This window comes from Macaca mulatta, chromosome 20, assembly GCF_049350105.2.
Source record: "Macaca mulatta isolate MMU2019108-1 chromosome 20, T2T-MMU8v2.0, whole genome shotgun sequence".
Classification (NCBI taxonomy): domain Eukaryota; kingdom Metazoa; phylum Chordata; class Mammalia; order Primates; family Cercopithecidae; genus Macaca; species Macaca mulatta.
In genome coordinates this window covers 5,599,901-5,614,344 of record NC_133425.1, presented here as the reverse complement: position 1 = coordinate 5,614,344, position 14,444 = coordinate 5,599,901, and the positions used below count along the sequence as shown (strand labels likewise).

At 58.6% G+C, this 14,444-nt stretch overlaps 1 protein-coding gene across 14 annotated transcripts in view; it reads left to right on the top strand.

Annotated features, from left to right (window-relative positions):
* CORO7 (coronin 7) overlaps positions 1-14,444 on the top strand; it is a 75,866-nt gene extending 61,422 nt beyond the window's left edge. For 10 of the 14 annotated variants that reach the window (XM_077985392.1, XM_077985390.1, XM_077985391.1 and 7 more), the window contains 19 exons: positions 2,889-2,943; positions 3,376-3,433; positions 3,516-3,661; positions 3,747-3,839; positions 4,026-4,163; positions 5,385-5,511; positions 5,960-6,135; positions 6,650-6,758; positions 6,871-6,957; positions 7,034-7,176; positions 7,789-7,893; positions 7,973-8,058; positions 8,762-8,903; positions 8,998-9,087; positions 9,902-10,018; positions 10,281-10,416; positions 11,448-11,539; positions 13,616-13,702; positions 13,825-14,444. In XM_077985392.1, the coding sequence (XP_077841518.1) occupies positions 2,889-2,943; positions 3,376-3,433; positions 3,516-3,661; positions 3,747-3,839; positions 4,026-4,163; positions 5,385-5,511; positions 5,960-6,135; positions 6,650-6,758; positions 6,871-6,957; positions 7,034-7,176; positions 7,789-7,893; positions 7,973-8,058; positions 8,762-8,903; positions 8,998-9,087; positions 9,902-10,018; positions 10,281-10,416; positions 11,448-11,539; positions 13,616-13,702; positions 13,825-13,830 (1,993 nt within the window). In that variant the 3' untranslated portion in view covers positions 13,831-14,444. Of the gene's footprint in view, positions 1-2,888; positions 2,944-3,375; positions 3,434-3,515; positions 3,662-3,746; positions 3,840-4,025; positions 4,164-5,384; positions 5,643-5,910; positions 6,136-6,649; positions 6,759-6,870; positions 6,958-7,033; positions 7,177-7,788; positions 7,894-7,972; positions 8,059-8,761; positions 8,933-8,997; positions 9,145-9,878; positions 10,019-10,280; positions 10,417-11,447; positions 11,540-13,615; positions 13,703-13,824 lie in introns of all 14 variants that reach the window. The other 4 variants (XR_013411458.1, XR_013411457.1, XR_013411459.1 and 1 more) reach the window with 4 other exon arrangements.

The following is a 14,444-nucleotide window of genomic DNA, read 5'->3' as shown; positions in this document are numbered from 1 at the left end:
GCCCGGCCAGTAATGTGATCTTGACTCACTGCAGCCTCAAACTCCTGGGCTCAAGTGACCCTCCTGCCTCAGCCTCCCTAGCAGCTGGGACCACAGGTGTGCACTACCACACCAGGCTAACATTTAATTTTGTTTTTTGAGATGGAGTCTCACTCTGTCACTCAGGCTAGAATGCATTGGTGCCATCTTGGCTCACTGAAAACTCCACCTCCCAGGTTCAAGCGGTTCTCCTGCCTGAGCCTCCCAAGTAGCTGGGATTACAGATGCACACTACCACACCTGGCCAACTTTTGTATTTTTAGTAGAGCCAAGGTTTCATCATGTGGCCCGGCTGGTCTCAAACTCCTGACCTCCCGTGACCCACCTGCCTCGGCCTCCCAAAGTGCTGGGATTATAGATGTGAGCCAGCATACTTGGCTAATTTTTTAATTTTTAAATTTTTTGAAGAGCCACGGTCTCATGATGGTGCCCAGGCTGGTCACAGTATTGACCTACTAGGCTCAAGTAATCCTCCCACCTCAGCCTCCCAAAGTGCTGGAATCACAGACGTGAGCCACTGTGCCCGGCCTAGCCTCTTTTGCTTGAAATGCACTGTTACCTTTTCATTGCTCGTCCACTGGAGGCAGAACTCCCCCTCCCCACATGCACCAGGCCCCTTCCCGTCTAGCCTCCACCTGTCCATCCTGAGCCTCAGCCCTCACCCACACTCTCCAGGCTGCCAGGCACATTGTCCATCTTGTTCCTTAAACAGGCCATGAACCCAGTGCCACAGGACCTTTGCACAGGCTGTGTTCTCTCTGAAACTCTCTTCCTGTGAGGTGTTTGATTTCTGCATGATCTTGGGATCACAGGGAACACCCTCTCCCCTGCTGCTGAGGCCCAGTCCCCCTGTTCTGTCACTGTGTGTCCTCGGTGAACCTTCCCTTCACGTGTTTGTCTATGGGATTGTGTCTGTCTGCCTCTTGTGCTAGGCTGTGAGCACCTTGAGGACAGAGGCAGGGTCTGTTACACTCATCTCTGGGCATACCTACATGCAGGTCGAGCCGAGGACCAGGCACAGACTGGCTCATCAAAGGAGTGAATGACTGTGAACGAATGAATGAGTGAAAGCCCTGTCAAAGCTGCTGGAGGGACTTGCTTCTGCCCCAGTGGAGCCAGTGTCAGTCTGGAGGGCACTCCAGGCCATGCACCACCTTGGTCCCCTGCCCTTCGCCACCACAAGCAGTGATCAGGCCGGGTTGCAAAGGGCATTGCTGAGCCCGGCTCACCCTGCTGGGCCCTCAGTAATTAGGGGCCTGTGTTACTCACAGGTGACCAGCCGAAGGCACTCCAGGAAGTCATGGAGACACCCAGGGCCCCACCCAGCTTCCCAGCCACTCTGTGGCTCCTGGAAGGTGGGGGAGGGGAGGTGGGCAGCACTGCTTAGTGGTCGGCTGGCAGGAGGGGATGGGTGGACAGTGGAGGGGGCTGGGCCCTTTGTCACCGGGGTGAGGGATAGAGGCAGCTGCCACAGCTGGGTGACCTCTGACCCTGGAAACACAGTGGGGACAGGGTTCTGTTTGAGGGTGTCAGTGTCTGGGTTGGGGGGTCCAGACCTGCAGGTCCCAGAAACAAGAAACCAAGACCAAGTGCAGTGGTTCATGCCTATAATCCTGGCACTTTGGGAGGATCACTTGAGGCCAGGAGTTTGAGACCAGCCTCGGGAACATAGTGAGACCTTGTTTCTACAAAAATAGAGGTAAAAATAGCCAGGCATGGTGGTGCACACCCATAGTCCCAGCCACTCTGGAGGCTGAGTGGGAGCATTGCTTGAGCCCAGGAGGTTGAGGCTGCAGTGAGCAATGATTGTGCCACTGCATTCCAGCCTGGGTAACAGAGGGAGACCCTGTTTCTAAAAAAAAAAAAAAAAAAAAAGCCAAGATCAGGAGCAAGAAACACAGGAAGGCATCTGTCAGAGTCCTTCCAGGCCCCCGCTCCCCTCAGAAGGCCCTGGAGTGGGAAGCAGCTCTCACAGGGCTGAGGGGCTGTGCAGGGGTCTCTGAAGGGCCCCGGGAGGGAGGCATAAAGCCCCGGCCAGTGCCAGACAGTTGGCCAAGGCTGAGCTGGACATAGAGTGGCAGGGGCTCTGGGGGCTTCCAGCCTGCCCACTCTATTCCCAGCCTCCACCCCGTCCTGCTCCCGCCTCGAGGCCAGAGAAGGCCTGGGAGCATCCTGCTGGCAGGATCAGCCGGGGTGGCAGGCCTGGGGTGGGCAGAGAAGCCTAGCGGCCGAAGGAGCCCCTTCTCCTGGGCACCTGGCTCAGATTTGGACACAGGAACTTTAACTCAGCGTGGAGGGGTCTCTGAGCTTCCAAGATATCATTGAGGCCCAGGAAACGTGGGGTAACTGAGTAGAGGGCCCCAAACCTTAGTGCAGATTTGGAACTGCAGGGCTGTCTGCACTGCTCCTGGATGCTGCCCGTCCACAGGCAGTGCCGAGTGGGGACGGGGGTCTCCTTGCCTCTGGCATCACCTCTCCACCTTCCCTGGCAATACTGGCCTGATGTCTGGGCTGTCGGAGGTGGGAGGGGGACAGAATGCATGTGGGGTCTTCTTGGAGGAAGAGCTGGGGCTGAGATCGGGCCCAAGTTCCCCTGTGCCCACTCCAGTCCTGGAGTGACGCAGGTGTGCAGGTGGAGGGCCCGGGGAGGAGCAGCTGGGGTGTGGGCGTGTGTTGGGCATGTGGGAAGCTCAGGGAGAGGAGGGGGTTCCTGGGGACCAGGCTGAACATGGCTGGATGGCCAAGTGGCTCCCAGTCGCTGTGGTGCCTGTCCTGGGCTCCTACATGGGGTCATGAAGCTGGCAGCCCTCCCACTGCCCCGATCCGCCATCCTGCCTTCTCTTCCCCAGGTGTCTCATGCCTCTGCTGGACCCTGACTCTGGGCTCCTGGTCCTGGCAGGAAAGGTGAGTGAGAAGCTGGGGCTCCCACCTACATCCACACCCTGGAGTCCAGCCCCTGGCCTTCCCCGAGAAAGAGGAGGAACCAGAACAGGGCCTCTGTGTCTTCCCCTGTGCAGCCGAGGTGACTGTAGCTCTCCTAGAACACTGGCCTTCCTGAGAACAAGGCCGAGAATAGAGCGGTGTCAGCACACAGTCAGCACTCCATAAATACTGACGTACACCCCCGGTGCTCACTCCGTGTGCAACAAGGCTGGGCAAGTGAGGTAGAGTCAGCCTAGGGCTCAGCTCAGCGCCCAGCATGTGGGGGAGCCCCATCTCCAGCCACCGTGATTCTGTGGCTCAGGTCCTTGGGGACCTGTGGAGGAGCTGGTGCCAACACTGGGCCCTCCCCAGGGGTACAGTCAGCAAACGGGGCTCAGTTCAGACTCATTTCAGGGCGAGAGGCAGCTGTACTGTTACGAGGTGGTCCCGCAGCAGCCGGCGCTGAGCCCAGGTAAGCCTTGCTTCCTCGCTCCCTCTCCCCTACCCTCCACTCCCCCACCCATCCTGCCTGTTCCCTGTGGTGTCCTCAACAGTGACCCAGTGTGTCCTGGAGAGCGTGCTGCGGGGGGCCGCCCTTGTGCCCCGGCAGGCGCTAGCTGTCATGAGCTGTGAGGTACTCCGTGTCCTGCAGCTGAGTGACACAGCCATCGTGCCCATCGGCTACCACGTGCCCCGCAAGGTGAGAGGGACCTGGGCGAGGGGCTGCGGGGGCTGGGGAGTCGGGGGGCCTGGGCCTCACCGGCTGCCTGCTTGTCTGCGGCCAGTCTGTGGAGTTCCACGAGGACCTGTTCCCGGACACTGCCGGCTGTGTGCCTGCCACCGACCCCCACAGCTGGTGGGCTGGGGACAACCAGCAGGTAGGACCAGGGCCTGGCTCACCTCTCCTGGCCTCCCCAAGCTCCAGGAAGCCCCCTGTGTGGCTGTGTGCCAACTCAGTCTGGCCTGCTGGGTGCCCCCCATCCCTACCTAGTCGACCCTCCCATGGGGGCCCTCCTGACCGGGCAGCCCATGCCCCTATCACCCTACTGCTGGCCTCCATGCAGGTGCAGAAGGTCAGCCTCAACCCTGCCTGCCGGCCCCACCCCAGCTTCACTTCCCGTCTGGTGCCCTCTATGGAGCCCCTCCCTGACACAGCCCAGCCTGCAGTGATGGAGACACCCGTGGGTGATGTAGACGCAAGTGTAAGTACCAGGGTCACCCCCATCCTCCCTCAGCGACACCGCAGTGGCTGCCCTGAGTGTTCACTGGCCCAACGGCCTTTTTCTTTTTGAGACAGAGTCTCACTCTGTCACCCAAGCTAGAGTGCAATGGCGCGATCTCGGCTCACTGCAACCTCCGCCTCCCAGGTTCAAGTGATTCTCCTACCTTAGCCTCCCGAGTAGCTGGGATTACAGGCATGCGTCACCACGCCTGGCTAATTTTGTATTTTTAGTAGAGACTGAGTTTCTCCATGTTGGTCAGGCTGGTCTTGAACTCCTGACCTCAGGTGATCCACCCGCCTTGGCCTCCCAAAGTGCCGGGATTACAAGCGTGAGCCACTGCACCTGGCCTAAGTTTTGTTTTTGTTTTTGTTTTTTGAGATGAGTCTCACCCTGTCGTCTAGGCTGGAGTGCAATGGTGTGACATCGGCTCACTGCAACCTCCTCCTCCCAGGTTCAAGTGATTCTCCTGCCTCAGCCTCCCGAGTAGCTGGGATTACAGGCGTGCACCACCATGCCTGGCTAATTTGTATCTTTAATAGAGACGGGTTTTCACCATGTTGGCCAAGCTGGTCTTGAACACCTAACCTCGTGATCCACCCTCCTTGTCCCTCCAAAGTGCTGGGATTACAGGCATGAGCCACAGCGCCCAGCCAATTTTTATACTTTTTTAGTAGAGTTGGGCTTCACCATGTTGGTCAGGCTGGCCTTGAACTCCTGACTTCGTGATCTGTCTGCCTTGGCCTCCCAAACTGCTGGGATTACAGGCTTGAGCCACCAAGCCCGGCCCCAACCTTCTTTGTCAAGTGTAACAGAGACAGAGAAACACATGGAGTGTAAAGAAGGAACTTCACAGTGCTTTCTAAATTGGGCAAACACTTAAAAAGCAAGAATTTTCATATAGATCTAGATTTCTGGCTTCTCTTAAAATACTGGCAGATCTAACCCGCTGCGCACACCCTCCTGCAGAGCCGGGAGCCAGCAGCTGCCACTTGCTGTCCCCGCGGTCTGAAGCTCAGCTGCTTCCCTGTGTGTCTGCATTTATGCCCATGCCCCCCACCGCTCCTGTCCCATGCCCACAGCGGGGGCTCCTCCAGTCCACAGGGGGCCCAGAGTGGTGACCCTGGAGTCAGCTGGCAGGCACCCCCTCCCTTTGGCCAGCACACCCAGGAGCAGGCTGGCTGACCCCATGCCCCTCCCCAGGAGGGCTTCTCTTCGTCTCCCAGTTCACTGACCTCGCCCTCCACGCCCTCCAGCCTGGGGCCCTCACTCTCCAGCACCAGTGGCATCGGGACCAGCCCCAGTCTGAGGTCGCTGCAGAGCCTGCTGGGTAAGGAGGCAGGACGGGGAGCTCACCCCTACCACGGGAGCCCTGTCTGCCCCACTCCCCGTCATCCTCCTCTGTACCCTACCACTGAGCACAGGCCTCATGCAGGGCACCCCCCTCAGCCAGACTCACTGGCAGGGTCATTTGTCCTGGGGGCTGGGGTGTGGCAGCTGAGTCTCACCTGTAAAACAGGAGGGCGGCTGGGGCCACCAGCTTCCGAGCAGCTGAAGCCCTGGGCTCCACCAAGATTCCTCTGAGCCACCATGGAATAGGGTATCGTTCCAGGCATTATTCCTGGGCAAGTTGCATCCACTGGATTAGCAGAGGCCTGGGCCTAGGTCCACGCTGCACACCTGCCTGGAGTGAGGGGAGTGGGCAGCCGGGACTCAGAGTGCAGGACAGCGGGGGACGGCATCCTCACACATGGTTCCATGTCCCTGCCACCCGCCAGGCCCCAGTTCCAAGTTCCGCCATGCTCAGGGCACCGTCCTGCACCGAGACAGCCACATCACCAACCTCAAGGGGCTCAACCTCACCACACCTGGTGAGAGTGACGGCTTCTGCGCCAACAAGCTGCGTGTGGCTGTGCCCCTGCTCAGCAGTGGGGGACAGGTGGCTGTGCTCGAGGTGAGGGCCCCACCCCACCAGGGCTGCCCCTCAGTTCCCTGCCAGTGGTAAAGACACAGAGGGCCTTAGCTACCCACATGGCACAGGGAGCACAAACCGTGTGTCAGTCCCCTATCTGCCTGTCCTGTGATCCTCCCAGCCACCTGCCACAGGGCCTGCCACTTTTATCCCCATTTTACAGATGAGGGAGAAGAGACACAGAGAGGTTTAGTGACCTGCCCTGGTCACACAGCTGTGTAAGTGGTGGAGCTGGGATCCGAAGCCAGGCCACCTGAGCCCCAAGCCTGAGCTTTTCCCGCCAGTTCACGCTGCTGCCCCTCACTCTCTGGGGCCTTGTGGTTGGCACTTGTGGCTCAGAGTACAAGGTAGTCAGGGCAGAGAGCTTGGGTCACCCAGCGGTGGGAGCCTCTGCTGCAGAGGGTGGGCTCCCAGACATGCTGCTTGCCCGCAGCCCCTCAGGACTGGCTTTTCTGCCTGGCACTGATGGGCCTTGGGGTGGGGGCACCTCCCACAGCTACGGAAGCCTGGCCGCCTGCCCGACACAGCACTGCCCACGCTGCAGAATGGGGCAGCTGTGACTGATCTGGCCTGGGACCCCTTTGACCCCCATCGCCTCGCTGTGGGTAAGGAGGCTGGATGCCTCGGCTTGAGGGCGGGTCCTGGATCCTGGATGAGGGCTGGGGAGCCCAGAGGTCTTGGGCCCAGCAATGATGAGCCCCTGTCTGTCCTCTGCAGCTGGTGAGGATGCCAGGATCAGACTGTGGCGGGTGCCCCCACAGGGCCTGGAAGAGGTGCTCACCACGCCGGAGACTGTGCTCACAGGTCAGGCAGGCTCAGGAATGGGGCTGGCGTGACCAGTGTCTCCCGAGGGCTCTCCATCACCCCTGCCTTCCTCCAGGCCACACGGAGAAGATCTGCTCCCTGCGCTTCCACCCGCTGGCAGCCGATGTGCTAGCCTCGTCCTCCTATGACCTCACCGTTCGCATCTGGGACCTTCAGGCTGGAGTTGATCGGCTGAAGCTGCAGGGCCACCAAGACCAGGTAGGACGACTGCAGAGATGGGGCCAGCAGTGAGGAGAGGCAGGACCAGCAGTGAGGAGGGGCGGGGCCAGCAGTGAGGAGAGGCGGGGCCAGCAGTGAAGAGGGGTGGGGCCAGCATTGAGGAGAAGGGGGGCACAGCAGTGAGGAGCCGGGGGCCAGCAGTGAGGAGGGGCAGCGCCAGCAGTGAGGAGAAGGGGGGCACAGCAGTGAGGAGAGGGGGGCCCCAGTGAGGAGAGGCAGGGCCAGCAGTGAGGAGAGGTGGGGCCAGCAGTGAGGAGAGAGGGGGCCAGCAGTGAGGAGAGAGGGGGCCAGCAGTGAGGAGAGCCAGGAGTAGTGAGGAGGGGTGGGGCCAGCAGTGAGGAGAGGTGGGGCCAGCAGTGAGGATAGGCAGGGCCAGCAGTGAGGAGGGGCGGGGCCAGCAGTGAGGAGAGAGGGGGCCAGCAGTGAGGAGGGGCGGGGCCAGCAGTGAGGAGGGGCGGGGCCAGCAGTGAGGAGAGAGGGGGCCAGCAGTGAGGAGGGGCGGGGCCAGCAGTGAGGAGAGGCAGGAGCAGTGAGGAGGGGTGGGGCCAGCAGTGAAGCAAGGGTGTCTCTCACGTCCCTTCCTGCCCCCAGATCTTCAGCCTGGCCTGGAGTCCTGATGGGCAGCAGCTGGCCACTGTCTGCAAGGATGGGCGTGTGCGGATCTACAGGCCCCGGAGTGGCCCTGAGCCCCTGCAGGTGAGTGCACAGGGGTGGGGAGTGACCTCAGACCTGGTTCAGGGGTCCTGGCTGAGTGTCACGTGATGTGCCTCAACAGGAAGGTCCAGGGCCCAAGGGAGGACGCGGAGCCCGCATTGTCTGGGTGTGTGATGGTCGCTGTCTGCTGGTGTCTGGCTTTGACAGGTGAGGACTCAGGGATCCCCATCCCCAGGCTTCAGCAGCCACCTGTGTCCACCTTCTCCACAATCACATACATTTGTCAGGCTTTCAGAAACCATTCCTGCCCCTCACGGGATGGTTGGGTGGATGGGTAGATCATTGGATGAGTGGGTTAGATGGGTGGATGGATAGGTGGGCAAATGGATGGATGAGTGGATGAACAAATGTGGGCATAGATGGGTGGATGGATGAGTGGGCAGATGGGTGGATGGATGGATGGATGAATGAGGGGGTAGGGGAGAGATGGATGGATGAGTTGTGGGTAAGGGGAGATGGATGCAGGGGAGGGTGAGGGGATAGGGGAGATGGATGGAAGGGTGTTTCGGGGTTAGCGGGGAGATGGATGGAAGGGTGTGTGAGGGGTTGGGGGGAGATAGATGCAGGGGTGCATGAGGGGGTCTGGGGGAGATGGAAGCAGGGGTGGTGACGCACTGAGGGGGAGATGGATGGGTGAGCGATTAGTTGGGGAGAAAAGAGTCAACGGGGGACCCAGAGGCGGAGGGGCAGGTTAGGGTGTGGCTGCGCCGGGCCAGGCCAGCGCTTCTGAGGGCCACACTAGGCCTCACCTGCAACCCAGAACAGAGCAGGGGCTACGTGGGCACCTTCTCCCTGCCCCAGGCCCCTCCAGCTCTGAAACATCTGCTTCTGCCCCCAAACCCCCTTGCAGCCAAAGTGAGCGCCAGCTGCTCCTGTATGAAGCTGAGGCCCTGGCTGGCGGACCCTTGGCGGTGCTGGGCCTGGACGTGGCTCCCTCAACCCTGCTGCCCAGCTACGACCCAGACACTGGCCTGGTGCTCCTGACCGGCAAGGTGGGCTGGGCTGCAGGGTGGAGTGGCAGGCTAGAGGCGGCACGGGGAAAGCCGGTGTTGCTGGAGGGTCCCCAGTCTGCCTTCTTCCCTGCAGGGTGACACCCGTGTGTTCCTGTACGAGCTGCTCCCCGAGTCCCCTTTCTTCCTGGAGTGCAATAGCTTCACGTCGCCGGACCCCCACAAGGTGAGGCCACCCTGGCGCCTGGTGCCCGATGGGACCACAGGGCTGCCCTGCCCCCTGGTGGCCATGTGGGCAAGTACAGGAGCCTGTGGGTCGGGGTCAGAGTCCTGGGCTGGGGCTGGGCCTGGGGCTGTGCCCAGTGACTGGCAAGAAGAGCTGCTGCTGGAATTATTTAGGAAGTTTGAGAGCGGTTGGCATACTCAACCATTATTAAAAAGTATACCATAGGCTGGGTACGGTGTCCTGGAATCCCAACACTTTGGAAGGCTGAGGCAGGAGGATTGCTTGAGCCCGGGAGTTCGAGACTAGCCTGGGCAACATAGCAAGACCCCATCTCTACAAAACAAACAAAAAATTACACTAGATAAGGTTAAACCATATGAACCCAAAATATGAACCTAAAAATAAGAATATTAAAAACCAAAGTAATAAACACTCAGTTTATCACTTCTAATTAATTTATCCAATTTTACTGTTATTTGTGCTGAGGTCACACGTTTCTGTGTTGGAGTGCATGGAGGAAATGCAGGATGATGTGCTATGTACATCTCTTCCCAACACCACATTCAGGGAGTGGAGGTGGCATCTAGAAGCCGTCCATGGTGGGAGTTTGTACGCTATGGAAACAGGAAAACACCACAAATCAGGGCTTTCCCTCCAGAGAGCCGGTTGTTCAACATGATCAACACATTACTGTCCAGGGACAGGCCCTAGGCATGGTGGTCCTAAGTGAGGGGTGCTGGCACCCTGGGGAGACTATATGTCCAGCCATGAGCTCTAGGTCCCAGTGGCAGCTACGACTCCCTTGCTCCCCCAGGGCTTCGTCCTCCTGCCTAAGACAGAGTGTGATGTGCGGGAAGTGGAGTTGATGCGGTGCCTGCGGCTGCGCCAGTCCTCCCTGGAGCCTGTGGCCTTCCGGCTGCCCCGAGTCCGGGTGAGGGTGGGGACCTGGGACTCCCATGCCCACTGCCTTCTTGGTGCCTAGAGGGAATTTTGGGTCTCGTCCGGCCCTGCTTCCAAACTTCCCCACCCATCGTTCTTTGGGGACACCTACCCCCTTCTGCTGAGATGCTGAAACTCATGGAAGTCCCAGATGGGTGGGAGGTCCCAGGTCTTGCCCTGTCCCTCCCCAACAGATGCTCGTGTGCCCTGGGCCCCGGTCAGTGTCTGAGGACAGCCCGTTTCTCCCTCTGCAGAAAGAGTTCTTCCAGGATGACGTGTTCCCAGACACAGCTGTGAGCTGGGAGCCGGTGCTCAGTGCCAAGGCCTGGCTGCAAGGCGCTAATGGGCAACCCTGGCTTCTCAGCCTGCAGCCTCCTGACATGAGTCCAGGTGCACTGAGGGACTGGGTGTGGGTAGGAAGCAGGATGAGGGTTCGAGAAAGGGACAGAAGGCCCAGGTTGAAGTTCTGTTCCTGTTGGCACGCCAATTCCTCTGGCCCTTGGGAGGGTGGAGTGGCTGTGTCAATCAGTCTCTGAGCCGCCCCTGGAGAGCAGGGCCCGTGGTCTGTGTTTTCATCACAGGTCCCCACCCCTCACACACACACACATGCACACACTCTGGTGTTTAGGGCAGGGCTTATGCACTGAGGCTGCATTGACTGTTAACACCACCTCTTAGATCTGTGCCTCTTAGAAATCCTCTTAGAAATCCTCTAGGTAGGCCGGGCGCGGTGGCTCACGCCTGTAATCCCAGCACTTTGGGAGGCCGAGACGGGTGGATCACGAGGTCAGGAGATTGAGACCATCCTAGCTAACACGGTGAAACCCCGTCTCTATTTTAAAAAAAATACAAAAAAATTAGCCGGGCATGGTGGTGGGCACCTGTAGTCCCAGCTACATGAGAGGCTGAAGCAGGAGAATGGCGTGAACCCGGGGGGCGGAGCTTTCAGTGAGCCGAGATCGCGCCACTGCACTCCAGCCTGGACGACAGAGTGAGACTCCATCTCAAAAAAAAAAAAAAAAAAGAAATCCCCTAGGTCAGCCAGGCGCGGTGGCTCACGCCTGTAATCCCAGCACTTTAGGATGCCGAGGTGAGTGGATCACCTGAGGTCAGGAGTTTGAGACCAGCCTGGCCAACTTGGTGAAACCCCGTCTCTGCTAAAAATACAAAATTAGTCAGGCGTGGTGGTGGGCGCCTGTAATCCCAGCTACTCCAGAGGCGGAAGCAGGAGAATCGCTTGAACCCAGAGGAGGCAGAGGTTGCAGTGAGCTGGGATCACACCATCGCACTCCAGCCTGGGCGACAAGAGCAAAACTCCATCTCAAAAAAAAAAAAAAAGAAAGAAAGAAATCCCCTAGGGCTTGGCACCAAAGAGCCCTCACAAAGGCAACTCTCTGATTCCTGTCCTTGCCCTGTCCCAGTGAGCCAAGCCCCCCGAGAGGCCCCTGCTCGTCGGGCGCCATCCTCGGCACAGTACCTGGAAGAGAAGTCAGACCAGCAAAAGAAGGAGGAGGTAGGCATGGGAGAGAGCAGCCGTGCGGAGGTGACAGAGTCCTGGCTGTGCCTGACCGCGGCCCCTTAGTTCTCCATCCCCAACCCAGACTGGGACGGCAGCCACATATCACATCCCCTTCACACCGGAGCCTGGTGGGAGACCTTCTAGAGCCCTGCCATTGACCATGGGGCATGGGAAGTTGGGGAGGGCAGTGGGAGCCTTGCCCTGGCCAGACCAAACCCAACCCAAGCTGGAGGTTCTGGGCCCAAGTGCTTTTGGGACCCTGGAGTACATTTTGAGCGTTTGAGGCCCGTGCAGAGACAGTAGCCCCTGTATCTGGTGCCACATGCCACAGTCTGTCAGTCTGACTCCCCCCATCTCTTCTTTGTGTCTTTTTCAGTAGAAACCCATCGATTTTGTCAGGGCTGTAATTAAAATAGCTCTTTTGAGGCCTGGCACAGTGGTTTACGTCTGTAATCCTAACACTTTGGGAGCCCAAGGCAGGTGGATTGCTTGAGCTCAGGAGTTTGAGACCACCCCTGGGCAACATGGTGAAACCCCGTCTGTACTAAAATCCAAAAATTTAGCCAGGCGTGGTGGTGGGCGCCTGTGATCTCAGCTACTCGGGAGGCTGAGGCAGGAGAATCACTTGAACCTGGGAGGCGGAGATTGCAGTGAGCTGAAATCGCACCATTGTACTCCAGCCTGGGTGACAGAGCAAGACTCCATCTCAAAAAATAAATAAAAGGCCGGGCGCGGTGGCTCAAGCCTGTAATCCCAGTACTTTGGGAGGCCGAGGCGGGTGGATCACGAAGTCAGGAGATCGAGACCATCCTGGCTAACATGGTGAAACCCCGTATCTACCAAAAATACAAAAAAACTAGCCGGGCGTGGTGGCGGGCGCCTGTAGTCCCAGCTACTCGGAGGCTGAGGCAGGAGAATGGCGTAAACCCCGGAGGCGGAGCTTGCAGTGAGCCGAGATCGCGCCGCTGCACTCCAGCCTGGGTGACACAGCCAGACTCCGTCTCAAAAAAAAAAAAACAAAAAAAAAAAAAAAAAAAAAAATAAATAAATAAAAATAAAAATGAAATGGCTCTTTTGGCCAGTCATGGTGGCTCACACCTGTAATCCCAGCACTTTGGGAGGCCAAAGCAAGAGGATCTAAGCGATGGAGTTTGAGACCCAGCCTGAGACCAGTGAAACCCCATGTCTACAAAAAATTTTTAGAAATTAACCAGGTGTGGCTAGGCAGGGTGGCTCACACCTGTAATCCCAGCACTTTGGGAGGCCGAGGCGGGCGGATCACCTGAGGTCAGGAGTTTGACACCAGACTGACCAACATGGTGAAACCCCGTCTCTACTAAAAACACAAAATTAGCCGGGCATGGTGGTGTGTGCCTGTAATCCCAGTTACTCGGGAGGCTGAGGCAGGAGACTCACTTGAACCCAGGAGGCGGAGGTTGTGGTGAGCCAACATTGCGCCATTGCACTTCAGCCTAGGCAACAAGAACGAAACTCTGTCTCAAAAAAAAAAATACATAAAAATTAACCAGGTATGGTGTTACACACTTGTAGTCCCAGCTACTTGGGAGACTGAGGCAGGAAAATCGGTTGCACCCAGAAAGTCAAGGCTGCAGTGAGCCATGATTACACCACTGTACTCCAGCCTGGGTGACAGAGCAAGACCTTGTCTCTCAAAAAAAAAGGCTGGGCACGGTGACTCACGCCTATAATCCCAGCACTTTGGGAGGCTGAGGCGGGCGGATCATGAGGTCAGGAGATCGACACCATCCTGGCTAACATGGTGAAACCCCATCTCTACTAAAAATACAGAAAATTAGCCAGGCGAGGTGGCGGGCACCTGTAGTCCCAGCTACTTGGGAGGCTGAGGCAGGAGAATGGCGTGAACCCGGGAGGCGGAGCTTACAGTGAGCCAAGATTCAGCCACTGCACTCCAGCCTGTGTGACAGAGCGAGACTCTGTCTCAAAAAAGAAAAAAAAAAAAAAGCCCTTTTCATAGCATTGTCAGGGTTCTTGGAGTGGGAGTAGCAAGTCCTATTCCCTTCCCTACCCTTCTGCTGTCCTCTCTCTCAGCTGCTGAATGCCATGGTGGCAAAACTGGGGAACCGGGAAGACCCGCTCCCCCAGGACTCCTTTGAAGGCGTGGACGAGGACGAGTGGGTGAGTGGCGAGTGGCCTCACTTCCCGGCAGGCAGCACGGTCCCTCGCACACGCCACAGTGCATGCCTCCTCCCTTCCCAGGCCCTCCTGACTCCCTCCCACCTCTTGGTGTTTCACCCCAGGACTAGCCTGCGCCCCCGTCACCTCCACCCCACCGACGCTGCCACCTCCTAGCGTACACCTCACAGCTCATCCTCAAGCTGGAAGATACCTCTCTGGCCCCGGCACACGTCACCCCTGCGCTCCTGGCTTCCCTTGGGCACTTCCACAGCCTCTGGGCCTCTGGCAGCTTCCAGGGACTGTTCTCACCTCTGCTGTCTCTGGGGTCAGCTGCTGCTCATCAGCTGCCCACTAGCATGTAGCCAGGGGTGCAGGGTGGCGGGAGGTCAGTAGCATGTCCCCAGGCAGGCCCTGGGCACCCTGTCTCCCCTGGTCTCACTGCTGACCTGGGCTGGTCCCAGCCTGGGTTGGCCTCATCCAGGATCTTTGGTCACTCCACACTGCCCCATCTTGCCTGCTGTCTCAGTTCTGGTCAAGCGCCTTGGGGGCTGGCCCCCCACCAGGCCTTCTGGAGCAGCACCAGTCTCAGGGCCCTGGGACCAGCTGCCCTGCTTCCCAGGTTTGTAGCCAGGAGAAGGGGGGCATCGCAGAGCTGATGGTCCAATAAGGGGGTGTGAGCCCTGCAGGGACTGGCCCGCACCTGCCCTGGATGTTCTCAGCAATTAAACTTTTTTAAGCTGGC